Source organism: Stegodyphus dumicola, chromosome 10 (genome assembly GCF_044657685.1).
Source record: "Stegodyphus dumicola isolate Sdum_Otavi_A_Nest chromosome 10, ASM4465768v1".
Classification (NCBI taxonomy): domain Eukaryota; kingdom Metazoa; phylum Arthropoda; class Arachnida; order Araneae; family Eresidae; genus Stegodyphus; species Stegodyphus dumicola.
The window spans coordinates 133,794,278-133,809,200 of record NC_140777.1 but is presented as its reverse complement, the minus strand read 5'-3'; the positions used below and the strand labels follow the sequence as shown (position 1 = coordinate 133,809,200).

At 28.3% G+C, this 14,923-nt stretch overlaps 1 protein-coding gene across 2 annotated transcripts in view; it reads left to right on the top strand.

Annotated features, from left to right (window-relative positions):
• LOC118179400 (laminin subunit alpha lam-3-like) overlaps nucleotides 1-14,923 on the top strand; it is a 258,439-nt gene that overhangs the window by 140,481 nt on the left and 103,035 nt on the right. For both annotated transcript variants that reach the window (XM_085825564.1, XM_085825563.1), the window contains 5 exons: nucleotides 717-823; nucleotides 7,245-7,422; nucleotides 9,896-10,002; nucleotides 10,637-10,820; nucleotides 13,455-13,594. In XM_085825564.1, the coding sequence (XP_085681690.1) occupies nucleotides 717-823; nucleotides 7,245-7,422; nucleotides 9,896-10,002; nucleotides 10,637-10,820; nucleotides 13,455-13,594 (716 nt within the window). The remainder of the gene's footprint in view (nucleotides 1-716; nucleotides 824-7,244; nucleotides 7,423-9,895; nucleotides 10,003-10,636; nucleotides 10,821-13,454; nucleotides 13,595-14,923) is intronic.

The following is a 14,923-nucleotide window of genomic DNA, read 5'->3' as shown; positions in this document are numbered from 1 at the left end:
AATGTATAGTGCAGTTCAAAAGGTCAGTTACCTTTAAATAAGAAATGGAGGCCTTTATAAATAACTGCCAAAGCAACCTTTAACCACTCATGAAAATTTAGTACATGAGTTCGTTAAAGTGGTGATGCCTAAATAACTGGATATGTATGTGCTAGGAGAAAGCTGTGGGGTCTTCCAGTTTGTGTAAAATTAGAAAACTTGTAAAATGTAATAATAAAAGTAAAAACCATAATTTCAATAATGCTATTACAAATGATAAAGTATTACTTATAAATGTGAAAAATATGATGTAAAATTTTAAGATTTGTGATTATTCAAAATAATGAATGGGTATATAAAATTTTTATAATTGTGATACTGTCTGAAAATATTTTTAGAAATCCTTCCCTGAAGTAGCAAAATTGTTTCCCGAAACAAGATCTTTTTACAGATTGGACTCAAATCTTAAGAGGACTTTAAAATTCTATTTCAAATAATAATTGTCTGATTAATCTTTTGCATATGTTCCATAGAACACTGTTGGCCATAACTCTTAATAGTTAACGGTTCTCAATATTCTTTTACTGCATACGTATCATTTTCATATTATTTCTATTGTGCTTTATTGATGTGGTTGAGTTTTTTTAATTATCTTACTGTGTGTTCTCTTTTAGTTATTTTGAAATTTTTTATGTAAATATGTATGTATTTATGTATGTTTTATTTTTCACTTACAGCTTGTGCCTGCAGTCCACTTGGTTCTATAAGTCCTCAGTGTGATGTTTCTTCTGGACAGTGTGTTTGCAAACCTGGTGTTATTGGCAGAACCTGTAATCGTTGTGCTGTGAGTTTCTTAACTTTTGTGCAGAATTTCACGTTGGTCCTATATTTTTTTTAAATTCATGCTCTGTAAAATCCAATGCCATAGTTATTATGAAATAATTTTACTTATTAATTGATCAAATTATGCAGAGTAAAATGTCTTGAAATTCCATAACATAAATGGTAAAATAGTGCATTTTATTCTTTAAATATGATTGTATTATGAGCTTATAATTGAAATTTTGTGCTATGAAAAGATGCATGCTATATTCTAATTTTTCATCTTTTTTTTTTTTTTGTAAAAATATTATATATGGCACAATGCATTATGTATTTTGTGAACAGTGGTTTCAAAATCAAACTGAATGTGGGCCAAATGCTCGATTTGAAAACAGATGGCAGGTCAGAACTTTTTTTAGCAAAATTAAAAAGAATAAATAAATTAACAAAACAATAAAGTAAAATAAATTATAAATTTTATTTACTGAATATTTATAAAAATAAGCATAAACAATAATAACATTAAATTTTATTTATTTTCTATCCAGTCTAAAGGCTGGTATCTGCGAGAAATTATATTGGTTGTGCTTTGTAACTCAAATGCATTGCCATCTAAATACTAAATTTTAGACAGGTAATTCCAGTATGTTCAATTAATCACTAAATAACTTATTTTTAATCTTAAACAGAAAACCAGAAATTTCAAAATACTGAAGTGCTACCAGCTGGTGGCTGGGAAACAGACTGTACCAGTGGGAGAAATTCCTCTGCATCACCCCCCTAGTAATGGGGCTTGATCTATAAGTATACAGTGATAAAGGAAAAGCCACAACCTATTAATTGTATATTTTTTCTTCAATAGCAGTCATGCATATAAGCTCAGTCCATATTTTTATATATCTAAAACTATAAGTTCTGTATTTGCAACAAATGCCTAATTAAAATGTATTCACGGGCTGTATAAAATTGCTTTTGCGAGTCACGAATTTTAGACCACTGCTTTAGAAGAAAATTCTCAAACATAACTGGTTCAGAAGATTTTTGTAGAAATTGTTATAAAATTAATCATAAAAATTTCTCAGAAACCTCCCTCCCTTTAATTAATATTTCAGGAAGGGTACTGAAACCATTTAAAAGTCCTTTATATGAGACTGAATTATTTTCAGCTTCACAAATTAAAACTTTTTTTTTTTTTTTCTTTTCACTTTCAGTATCAAATTTTATCTTTCACAGTTTTGTTCATTTCATTCAAGGGGATGAATGCCAGAAGTTATGTTTATTATAATAATGCTATTGTTGCATGTGTACAGGTTTGTAATAGATTGAATGCACTCAGGTCTGATGATAGGTTAATAAAAGTTATCTTATCAACAGAAACACTTCAGAATTCTGGAATTTTCCACAGAAATACTTGTGTAGGTGTTCACAGTATCACAGAGTACAATCAGTAGCTATACTCCAAACTACTAAGAATATTAAACACAGCACAATGCAAAGCACATCTAAAGAGAAAGCTAATGGAGATATCTCAGTACCAAACCTTCACACTATCATATCATACAGTATTAGTACTTAAAGCTGTATACATGATTTGGTGACATTCTGTAGCTAACTTTTTGCAACAGGACTGGAAGTAAATGATGGTTTTAACGTAGTGTGATAGTTCCATTTCAGACACCTTGTATTTAATGATAACGATATTGTTTATAAATTTCACAATACAATGTTTTAAATCAAGTCTCTTTCTTTCAAATGCCAAAAATCGTTTTACAAAATATGATTAAATATGCTAATGCAAACTGTTTGCGCATACGATATTTATGGTGGTGGGAAACTTTCGCTAAAAACCTGATACTTATAACGTACTTGGTATTCATTGCAATAACCTCTCACATCCTAAAGAAAAAGGATATTACAGTGAGTAGTGGTATTACAACATAAGTAGATTTCATGTACTGTTATAAGTTTCAAACTTTTGTTTTCCGATGGCCATTGTAATGGCATAATCACTAAAATAAATACTCATTTTAATAATCATTTTGTATTATAATTAATATAATTTTGTAAATATTTTCTTTTCTAAGAATCTTCTTTATGGTTTAAAAAATTGTAAATGCTGTAGAACGACTATGAAGATATTCATGTCAGTGTTTTAACACTAAGAATGGCGGGAAAATCTTAACCTACTGGAACGGCGGTAAGGTGTCATTTTGACCCTTCGATTAAAGTACTGAAATAACAACGGTAGAACAATTTTAAATGCCATATATTGCCACAAATATGTACTTTATGTGCATTTCATAATTTATGTTTAATATCACATGATATTTATGTTTAATATCACATTTATTGACTTTTTAAATTATGTAAATGTATCAAGTACATGGCAATCAATTGGGTTATACTACAATAACTCAATTAACTCATTTGATATAAGAATTGATTTCAAATAAATGGTTTCACAAATTAAAACTAATGTTAACTAAAATAAAACACAATTTATATAATAATATTTTTTATGTACTTACTAGGAGGAGGATTCACTCTCTAAATCCAGAAATGAGAAATGTTCTCTAATTTTTCAGTTAAATCATTATATGTGTAGCTGAATGGAATATGTAAAGCATTTTGTTTCAATTCTATTTAATGTTTAAAATATTAGAGATTATACATATGTATTAAGAATTAATGCAGTTGATACAAAAATAATCTTTAACAATTTTTTCCAGTGCATTTTCCGCACACAACTTTGGAACAAGATGCACAATATTCTTGAGATTTGTTTCCATTGCATCTCTGTACTTGACACTTTTTTTCTCTTTATATCCAGTTTCTTTTCATGTGTTTTTTCTGAAGACTCAGGAAGGATCTTTGGGAGTTTTGAAGCCATATGTACCACTCTTAACTCCTCTCCTAATTTCAGTAGAAATTCTCTGCTGTTAATGGTGTTTCCTGTTACACTTTGATAAATTATCCAGATGTTCAAAGCTGCATGATTTAAAATATTGAAGAAGATATGTACAGGCCATTGTATAGAAGCCGATTTAACTGAATATTTTTGGCTCATCTGATCACGAATATCCACACCATACTTTGTTGCGTTATAAAATGCTATTGAATCGGGCGACTTTTCTTGAGACTGTCTTCAATTTTTACAGTACAATTTAATGAGCTCAGTAGAAAAACGCTTTTGTTTCTTTTTCCTTGATAGATGGTAAGTGTGATATTATCATGTTCTACTATTGTTGATGAATAAAGATTACTACGCATATTTTTCAAAGATATAGGAATTTTTCTTCTGTTTTTTTCATTGCGATGACCATAGTTGTATTTTTTGATTTTAGCATTTCTGCTAATTTAATGCTAGTAAAATAGTTATCCGTGGTAATATTCCTCCCTTTGTTTACATGTGGCTCCGTTAATTTTATGACAACATTTTCAGACAAACGTAATTGAGGATTTGTTGTTTCATCTTTTCCTAGATAAGGAAATCCATTCAAGAGGTATTTAGTATCAATGTCGACAGATAACCAAAATTTTATTCCAAATTTGTCAGGTTTATTAGGCATATATTATGTAAATCTACACCTAGCTTTAGACGGGAGTAATTGTTCATTAACTGTAATGTTTTGTTCTGGCCGGTAGCACATTTTGCAGTTTTCAATAAATTTGTTCCACATGTCTGATGCAAGAGCAAATTTGTCAATCTGTAATATAGTAGATCTTGTTGTCTTTTCATCAAACCTTAAAAATCGTTTTATTTCTTTGAATCAATCTCTTGATATAGTTTCTTTGCAAAATGGTATTCCCCTCGCTTTGGCCCACAAGGAATATAAATCTAAGCCCTTTGGCTCCCATTACTCCTCAAACATACAATATAAAGACAAAAGCGTCTAACTCAGCCAGAGATAACTTCTAGTCTTTATTTCCAAGTTGCCAATGAGCTTCGGATTCTGTACATTTTTTATATGCAGCAAGATATCATCATCAATGAAAAGCTTGAAAGCACTAGACACTTTGTCCTCAGAAACACAACTCTTTGCAAAAGATGTTGGCCCTACTGTTTCTTTTAGAACATTATAAGCAGAAACATGGCCACAGACTGAATTTTTGGAATTTATTTCATTTCATATAGTGTTACCAGGAGCTGTAAAAACAGTTTTGCAAATACCCTGATCCATTTTTGCCCGTTTATTTCTGCTGAGTTCTTTGTTTTCTTCGCTGTCCTCGGATTCACTAATAGTTTGTGTCTAGAATTCATCTTCAGTTTCTACAGAAAAATTATCAATTTCACCTCCGTCAGACTCATTTTCAGATAGCTCCTGCAACAATTTTTTTTAATTTCTTCATCCGTAAGACCTCTTTTCCGCTTATTAGACATATTTTGTAAAAGTTTAAAAAGGTTGAAGAATATCAGACTATCAGAAAAGATAAGGAATATATTTTAGCATAGGATTCTCACAGCATAAAGGAAAGGTCATAATGAACTTGATGGCAGAATTCATATGTACTGAAATACTGATTTAAGATTATCAAGAAAACATCTGTCCTAACTGTTATCATCTGCAGTAAGTAAGCTGAACTAACAAATGGAAAAATACATCTGTAAAATAAACTATTTCTGAAAAGAAATGTAAGCATGAAAAACCCTGCATCTACCTTCCTTGCAATATTTTCTTCAAAGGAATAGATAATTACAAACAAAGGAACAAGAACTTATGTAGACATTACAAAGTTGTGAGATCACTCAGATTTTTATCCCTCTGGGAGATAGTATGAATGCAATCAAAAAATTCTTATCAGTGAATGCTTTTCATGAGTTATTTGACAATGTCTCGAGCAGAAAGAGGGATAAAAGTAAAGGGGTCAAAATGACCTCCATCCATCGTTCTAGGAATACATGCCAATATTTCAAAAACACCTAGAATGCTGAAGATTTTTTTACAAATATTTGTTATCTATTTAAGAAAAGTAAAAAAATTCCAAACGATTTCTTCCAATAAAACAAAAGTAATCAATGGTTAAAAGTGTTCAGGGGTCAAAATGAGACCTACTGCCGTTCTAGTGTTCTGTTTTTATTATAAGAAACAGACTATTTCAAAAGATTCTAGGCATCAGCAACCTTTTTGGGCTACAATTCAAAATCAACCAAAATGTGTATATTAGAAGACATTTTGGGTCAGTGGTATTTTCATTCTAAAAAGTATTTTTGCTGAATAATAATAAGAGTTTTATTGAGAAAATAAACATCATACACTTCAAACTTTAAACTTAAAATTAAAAATTTTAATTCTAATTATTATAAAAAAAATAAACATAACTGAATGACCTTTATTTTTCTCTTTGATATCAAGAGTACCCTGATTATGAACGACTTGTGATGTCAATTTAGTCAAGTCTGGCTCATAGTTAGTCATCTTAAGACAAATACAAGCAGCTGAATTTTCAGTAGTTAACCTGCTCCTATTCATACTTAATGTAAATTTTATGTGTAGAATACTTGCTTATATTTGTAGCTTGAAACGAATGTGGACAAAATGGCAAAGCAGTTTTTTGAAATTATGGATTATCAGTCACTGCTGCCAAAGTTATTGATTTCTCCTTGAAATTATAATAATGCATATTCATTGCTGCAACCTTGCAAAAATATTATTATTATTAGTTATTTTTCAGTTAATATTTGTATGTATTCTTTAGGTGTTTATTTCATATTTATATTTCATATTTTTATATATTATACTTTATTTTTGAACTCAGGTAGGTCACTTTAAATTATGAAATGGATCATCAGTAATCCACAGGTCATAGGTTGCTGAGGTTTGGTCTAGACATTCACTTCAAAATAAAATAGTATTGTTAAATTTTTTTAAAAGTTAAATAAGTTTTTTTAAATGAATTACTTAACAGAAAAATGTTTTCATCAAACAGAAAAATGTTTTCATCAATTCAGATATTCATTTCAGGTAATTCCAGTATGTTCAATTAACCACTAAATAATTTACCTTTAATCTTAATCAGAAAACCAGAAATTTCAAAATAGTGAAGTTCTACTAGCTGGGGGCTAGGAACCAGACTGTACCAATGGAGAGAATTCCTTTGCATCACCCTAGTAATAGGGTCTGATCTACAAGCATACAGTGATAAAGGGAAAGCCCTGAAACCTGAAAATATAAAATTAAACCTGAAAATATAAAATTTGATGAATGTATATGCAAATTTTTTCCATAAGTTTGAGGAAAAAATTTTGAAAACTCCTTGAATTTATTTCATTGAAAATTGGGTAATACATATATCAAGGTAATCAATGATATTAATTTTGTTGAACTTGGTAGGCCATAGAGGGCATTGTTATACAATGTTTGAAATAGGTATTTTGCATAGTGTAATTATTTGAATGAGATATTTAATTTTCATAGCATTAATTCTTATAAATATTTTTTTAGGATGGTTATGGAAATTTAGAAGCTGGCTGTGAGCCATGCAAATGTAATAGAATTGGATCAAGATCAGAAATCTGTGATCCAGTGTCTGGCTATTGCAGTTGCAAGCCTGGAGTATTTGGTATTATTTGTGACTCATGTTTAGAAGGATACTTTGGATTTTCGATGCAAGGTTGCCAAGGTTTGTATATCATTTTATTATTCAGTTTAAAAGTTGCAAGAAGTACATTTCAAATTAAACTTTAATAGCTGATAAAGTTTATCTTTTGCTTGATGCAATTTCAGATTTTAAAAGTATTGGTGGGATTTTAAGATATAATTGAGTCATCTTTTGCAGAAATAAATTATTCTATGCAAATACATTCTTCATTCAGTCATCTTAAATACATAATGTAGCAAAGGAGTTGGTAAAAAAAGTATTTATTTTCCTCTGTAAATCTAATTAGCTATTATTATATATATATATATAATACAATTGACAGTTAAGCTAATGTGCTTATGAAAAATTATGCCCTTCTGAAACTGAAAACTGTATCTTGAAGAGAATTTAAAATTGTGTGGGTTTTTTTTTTTTTTTTTTTTCCGAATGACATTAATGCAGAATGGAAGCCAAGTGTTACTAACATCATTTGGTTTCTAAATATTTCAGATTTTCCTTTTTCTTTTGTTCTGAATATTGAATTCTCCATCAGTTATTTTCATCAGTGTTATATATATATCAGGGAGGTTTATAGACATATTATTGTCATCAGTGCATATTTTATCGTGTTTTCTTGCTTCTTTTAATAGTTACTAGCAAATTAATTGCAGTATTATATTAACATGTATAATTTTAAAAAAATGTAATGTACAGTGTATCATATTTAGCTGAAAAGGTATTAATTTGTAATTTTCTTGCTTTACCTTTTAGCTGGTTTTATTCAAATAGATATTCTCAAAATAGAAAATCAGCATAAATATCAAATTTTAACATTTATTTTTAAAAAACATGCACTTAGATTATCCTAGCCTATATAAATGGCTGAAAAATTTTCTTTTTTCGTCAAGAAACTGTTTGAAAGCATTTTTAAAAGAAATTGTTATATTCTAAAATTTTAATCAGATTTATCTGAGAAATGAAATGTTGAAGGATTTTTTAATTCACTAAAATATATCACATAAACTGGTTATCAAAGGTACTGATAAAGCATCGCAAAGAAATGAGTTGAATTATTTGCCACCTGTAACAATTAAATGTGTCAAGAATCCAACAATTTACACGTGTTTGTGCACGTTCTGTTTTAGTATAATAATTTAGAATTTCAGTCAGGTAACTGGTTTACTTGAAAAAAAAATGTATGTTAAAAGTGGGAATGTTTCTATGTATAACAAGCTAATGTTCAAATGTGTATTTAACTTTTTCATTTGGCATGGTTAATCGACCATTATCTTATATCAATATTTTATTCTTCAAAATTGCATTTATTTTTCACAGTGCTCTGGTCATATGCAGCAGCCATCTTTTGCATTTTGACACAGGCGATTTTATATTTATGTGTATACTATTAACAGTTTCTTAAACAAATTTTATCCAAAATACTGCTTTTCTTCACACTTTTATCCTGTCATTTCTGGGCAGCTATGTGCAGTTTAATCCAAGTTTTTCTAAGTTTTACATTACAAAATTTTTGGCCTTACTAAATTGTTCACAAACAGGTTATTATTTTTACATTTCTTGAGGAAACAACCCCTTGATGAAGCTGTCATGAGAAATGTAATTTACCCCCTTTTTTAATGATATCTTCATTCTTTGATTTTTTGCAATTTTTATTTTTGTTTATATACCACTTTTCTCAGTTTTATGCAAAAGTGTTAACTGCTTTTTCTTCTTTTCTCTCTCTCTTTTTTTTTTCTTTTTGTTTGTTCTACACTGCTGTTTCAATGGAATATGGATTTAAATTTACTATTTAATTAAAAAATATTTCACTGTATATACACACATTTATTTATTTATGTTTATTTACATTAAAAAGCATTTAAACATTTCTTGTTACTTTTCTTATCTTTCCTGTTTTTATTTATTTATTGGTTAGCAAGGGAAGAAATATTAACAGTGAAATAAAAAAAACCAAATAAACATTTATCATTATTTTCTTAAAATAATTGCATGAAAATGGGAGTGGAGGCAGAAAGGTTTCCAAGACTGGCTATATAGAATTCATGAATAGATCCAAATTTTATGATACAACTTAAAAGCTCAAAAGCAATACTGATGATTAAATTGTCTGGATTTTATTTCTCTCCTTAAAATCTAGAGCACTGCATATACTCATATTTAAATCTGTTAAGGAAGAAATTATGTTTTTATCGTTTATACAAATAAATATATTTCCATTAGACAATTTTTATTTAATGTATAGGCAAATATTTTTATCTAATTTAAATTATTCCCAGTTTTAGAAATGATATTGACATTTTTAATTTGGTATTAAATAATATATTAATGTAAAAATGATATTTTTAAAATTTTCCATGAATTATCTATGAAAATTTTCAACAACAATAGTTTTTTTTTTTTTTTTTTTTTTTTAAGTGCATGAGCATTTAGTTTAAGTTAAATATATAATCTCTCAGTTTTTTATTATATTAATTCATAAATTAATTTTATTTTTCAGAATGTAGATGTGATCGTTTGGGATCTTTAAGTGTTCAGTGTGATGAGAAAAATGGACAGTGCTCATGTAAGCCTTATATTGTTGGGAGAACATGTGATAGATGTGAAGTATGTATACATATATTCTTTTTAACTTGTGTGAATTAAAATTAACTTAAATGTATTATTTAGTATATTTATTTCCATTTATGAGCAGAAAGAAATTTTGTTTTTTATTCATTGAATTTAAACAACCAAATTAAGTACATATTAATGCACTCAAAAGGCAGCTATTATTTCTATGAGTGTTTTGTTCTTTGTATTTTTAAAGAATAAATTTTTTGTAACAGCAGAAGTTTACTATTGGTTAAAATATGACTAAATTTGTAGTCATACAGATACACCGATGGTTCATTATGTTGCACTATGCTATATCTTAAAGTTTGGAAAACTAGCATTACCCTATCATTTTTAATTTAGCACTACCCCATACCTACCAGACTAATATTTAATTATTTATTTGGTAAAATGTAGAGCACTGCATATATTTAGGTCTGTTATCGAAGAAATTATTTTTCACCGTTTATTGAAATTAAAATATATTTCCATTAGAAACATTTTATCTAATGTATAGGCAAATATTTTTACCTAGATTTTCTTCTTTGTTATCAACAATATTTTTTTGCTATGAAAATTCACTAAAATTTGTCTATGAACTCAAAAACTTTAAAATTATAGTTTTTTTAAAAAAATATTTTTATAGGATGGTTATTGGAATTTACAATCTGGTCGTGGCTGTGAAGAATGCCATTGTAATAGGACAGGATCTTTAGCCTCAGTATGTGATAAAAATACAGGTCAATGCAATTGTAAGCCTGGTGTTGGCGGAAAATTTTGTGATCAATGCTTACCTGGCTATTTCATGTTTGGATCTCATGGATGTAGACGTAAGTGCACTTGTACTTTATAGTATTCATTTGAACATGATGTATAATATTGCTGGCTAAATCAAAGTGGAACATGCAATCTTTATTTACTTTGTTGCCAAAATTTAGTTTGTTTATACATTAAAAAACTATAAACTATTCTATAAACTTGTATGATGTAAATAATTTAAGAACTTAATTTTCAGTAAAGTGAAATTATGTAAAATTTTAATAAAATTTTAAAAACATGAGAGTCATTTTCTCTTGAAATTTCAACTTGTATTTGTTTCTTATTGCTAAACTGCTTTGAATTAAGCGAGCCTTTCCTAGATTATTTAGCAATGCTGCGTACATGGATATGAGTTAGCATTCATTATAACATCTCTTTGCATTCTAATTTAAAGTATGTTGTGCAGAATGGTCATGGCAGCACAAATGAATTTAATGTATTCTTATTAGTATAGGGCTTTTTGCATCAGTTTGATTTGCTTAGTGCTTTTAAAAAAAAAAGAATATTGTGATACCCAGAACCCTGTCATAGTAGATGCTGTCATTCTTGATTTAAAATTAATGCACTGTGGGTACGAGATCTTGTACTCCTTGATACCTGGGCATGTAGCCATAAAAGGTAATGAGCTAGCAAATGCCATAGCAAAATCATCAATCGATTTATCCAGTTGGGCTGTCCCTCCTGACAATATTAGCAGGGTTATCAAAAAGAAATATTTAATAAATGGCAGAAACACTGACATGGTAAGATAGATAATAAGTTAAGAAGTGTGAAAACTAGAATCGAATACTGGGATGCTACTAGGAAACAGAAAGAGGAAGTCCTACTTATTTGACTTAGAACTGGTCACTGACGGAATTACACACAATTATTTACTAAAAGCAGAGAGTGAACTGATTTGCCCCTACTATAATGCTATAATCTCAGTTCATCATTTTTTAACTAAGTGTCCATATTTTAAACGACCTTGGTTGACACATTTTAACAAATGCAACTTGCCCCTGATTGAACTTGGCTGTTCAATCAGGAAAGTGGTGAATGCCAGTTTGTTTCAATACCTGAAAAGATTATTTATTATTTAATTTGATTATGTTTTGATGTTGCATCTTTGTGTCTTAATAATATCTATTTTAATAAATTTTATGTTTTGGATTTGACACCTGTTCAAATCTGATCTCATTATCTGAATTATAAGAAACTTCATCTCAGCATTCATCATTTTTTAGCTTCTTTAGATTTTATGCATTTTCATGGTTTTAATCTTGTCTGTTTGTCTATTTTGGCTGTATGTCTCTCATTTGTGTGTGTGAAAGCATATGGCATGTATTCGGCACAGATAGCCTTTTAGGTTTTCTGCCAGTAAACTCACTAAGACTACCACCACTTTGCACCATTTCTTTTGATGGAGTAGTGGCTATAATGATTGTTTGTTATAATGAGCACTGACTGTAATTACAACTGATTGCTATCTACATGTACATTATTCTTTTGAAAAAAGTGAGAGAAAAGAATATTTATGAATGTCAATGTTTAACTGATAATTGTTAATAAGTTAAGTGTAATAATATATTTAAAAAACAATTTTTGAAATTTTTCATGACGCACAAAATGAGATTGAACAGCGAGTCAAAAGACAACATTTAGTGAGAAAAATTAGTTGTCACGAAATGTTGTCTTTTGACAAAACAACACTAAACGTTGTCTTTTGACTCGCTGTTCAATCTCATTTTGTGCTGTTTACTTTTAAATATTAATAATAAAAAAAAATTATTAGCAAACATTTTTTTAAATCTTGTTTCTTTTTAACTCAGAATAAATGCTTTTCCTCCACCCCTTTTTAAAAATTTTATTTAATACAGTTTGGTTTATAGAATTTTATAAATTTTCTATTAGATAATGTCAGAGCAACAATATGAAATATTTCCATCTTGCCTTTTTCAGACTCTATAATCTAATTACAAATATTTTAATATATTAATATGCCTTTGCAAAAATTCAAAATATCAGATAATGTCTAATCAGAAATAGCTGTTTGCTACCAAAGAAAATTCCAAACCTGTATGAAAAATTGCATTTTTTTGCAAGATGTTTTGATATGGTATCGAAGATATATGAGTAATAAATTCTTTACATTTAAATTAAATTTTGCTTTTTTCTATTATTAATATTTCATAAATCAGTTAAATGAATTTTAATCAATCTTCAGAACTGCAATGAAACATAACTGAATGAAAGGCATGTCAATTTTGTTTTTATACATTCAAGACCAACCAACTAACTTCTTTGTAATTGATGGTATTTAGTGTATATTCTGTGTTACCAACATCCTATTCAGTTATTAAATCTTTTTCATTACTTGAACCCTATTTTGAATGTATCTCAGTTTAGCACATATAAATCTAAAGTTTTTAATTACTACAATTACATCCTTTTCTAAATGTATATACATATTATATGATGAATTAAATGGTTCTCACAGAGTTTCTGAATTATGTTTTTAAATCAAGAAATATTTTGGAATATATTTTAATGAAATTAAACAGAAAGATAGGCAAAATGTAATAAATAAAACATGCTTTTAAGATTATTTAACTACTTTATATATAACTTATGCTTTTAATTATAGGTTTTATTTTTAATTATAGGTTGTGAACCTTGTGACAGACCAGGCCATATATGTGATCCAACCAATGGACGTTGTGTTTGTCCTCCTTATACAAGTGGATCCAGATGTGAAAGATGTGTTCGAAATGCATGGGGCTATGATCCACTTAATGGTTGCAGGGTAGGAGGAAATATTTCTCTCTTTATTTATGGAGTGAAACATAGTGTACCATTATAAATTAATTTTTATAAGTTTTTGATACAAAAAATTAAGAACTGGAAAATTAGATATGAATATAAGCTGTAAATGAAGTTAGTAGTCATGGTGGCCTAGTTAAGTCATCAAATATTACATGATTACTGAACCTGCTCCAGGCACAGGCAAGATGCCTAGGGCACTGATTTTTGGAAGAGGACTGCTGAATTATTCTTCCAAGTGACAAGCTAAGTAAAGATGTATTTTGCTTTGGGTTATTAATATATTTCATTCATAAGGGGTGCAAATTGTCCTGATCACCTAAAGCACTGGTCTGAAACTTATAGTCCACAATTATGTATTTGTTGCAAATATAGTGTTGTAAAGTTTTCAAGATTTTATTTGAAACCCTACTGTATATTATTTTCATTATCATTAGAAACAAATGGGAGTAATGCACCAAAGAATCTGTAAATGGTGTTAATTAATTTATAATTTCATATAAATCTTATTCAAAGATTTGAAGATGCAGATTTCGTTAACTTTCATTCATACTTGTCAAAAAGTGAACAAGATCAGTTACAAATTTCTGTGCTAAGTATAACTGCGTTGTTTGAGAATGCATTAATATGTGAAAAGCTTTTTTTTTTTTTTTTTTTTTTTCCACGTTTGAAAACTGGTAAGGAAAGAACTCAACTGATGGCTTGGCATAAGGGTACAAACTTGATCAGAATCAGTACGGCATTAAGTATCAAGCTATAGTAAGAAATGAAGAGGTTTATTATTATTTATGTGTCAAAAATATACATTTTAATTTACATGTCAAAGAAAAATTTAATAAATTACAAAATAAATAAATAAAATAAAAATAAATTGCTTTATTTATTCTTATATTTTGTCTCATTTGGAAAGTTCATAATTTGTTTATTTTTAGTTTAAATTAAAGAACATTATTTAATGATTAATTAAACATATTAGAATTAATTGGAGTAAGTGCCAGCCTGAATAAATAATATTTAGTTATCAATATGTTTGACTTACAAAGTTGTAATCAACAAAATGTTTATTTAATGATTAATTAAACATATTAGAATTATCTGAAATAAATGTCAGTCTGATATATTAAAATTTTGTTGTCAATACGTTTGACTAACAAAGTTGGTGCAGGTACCACACTTTAGATTTTCAATTGAAAATGAATGTAAATTTGAATTTTTTTCTGCTTTTGTATTATTATTATAATATAGTTATGTTTTAATAAATATTTAATGAGCAAAATTAAAAGTTTAGTTTATTTTTTATTTATTTATTTAT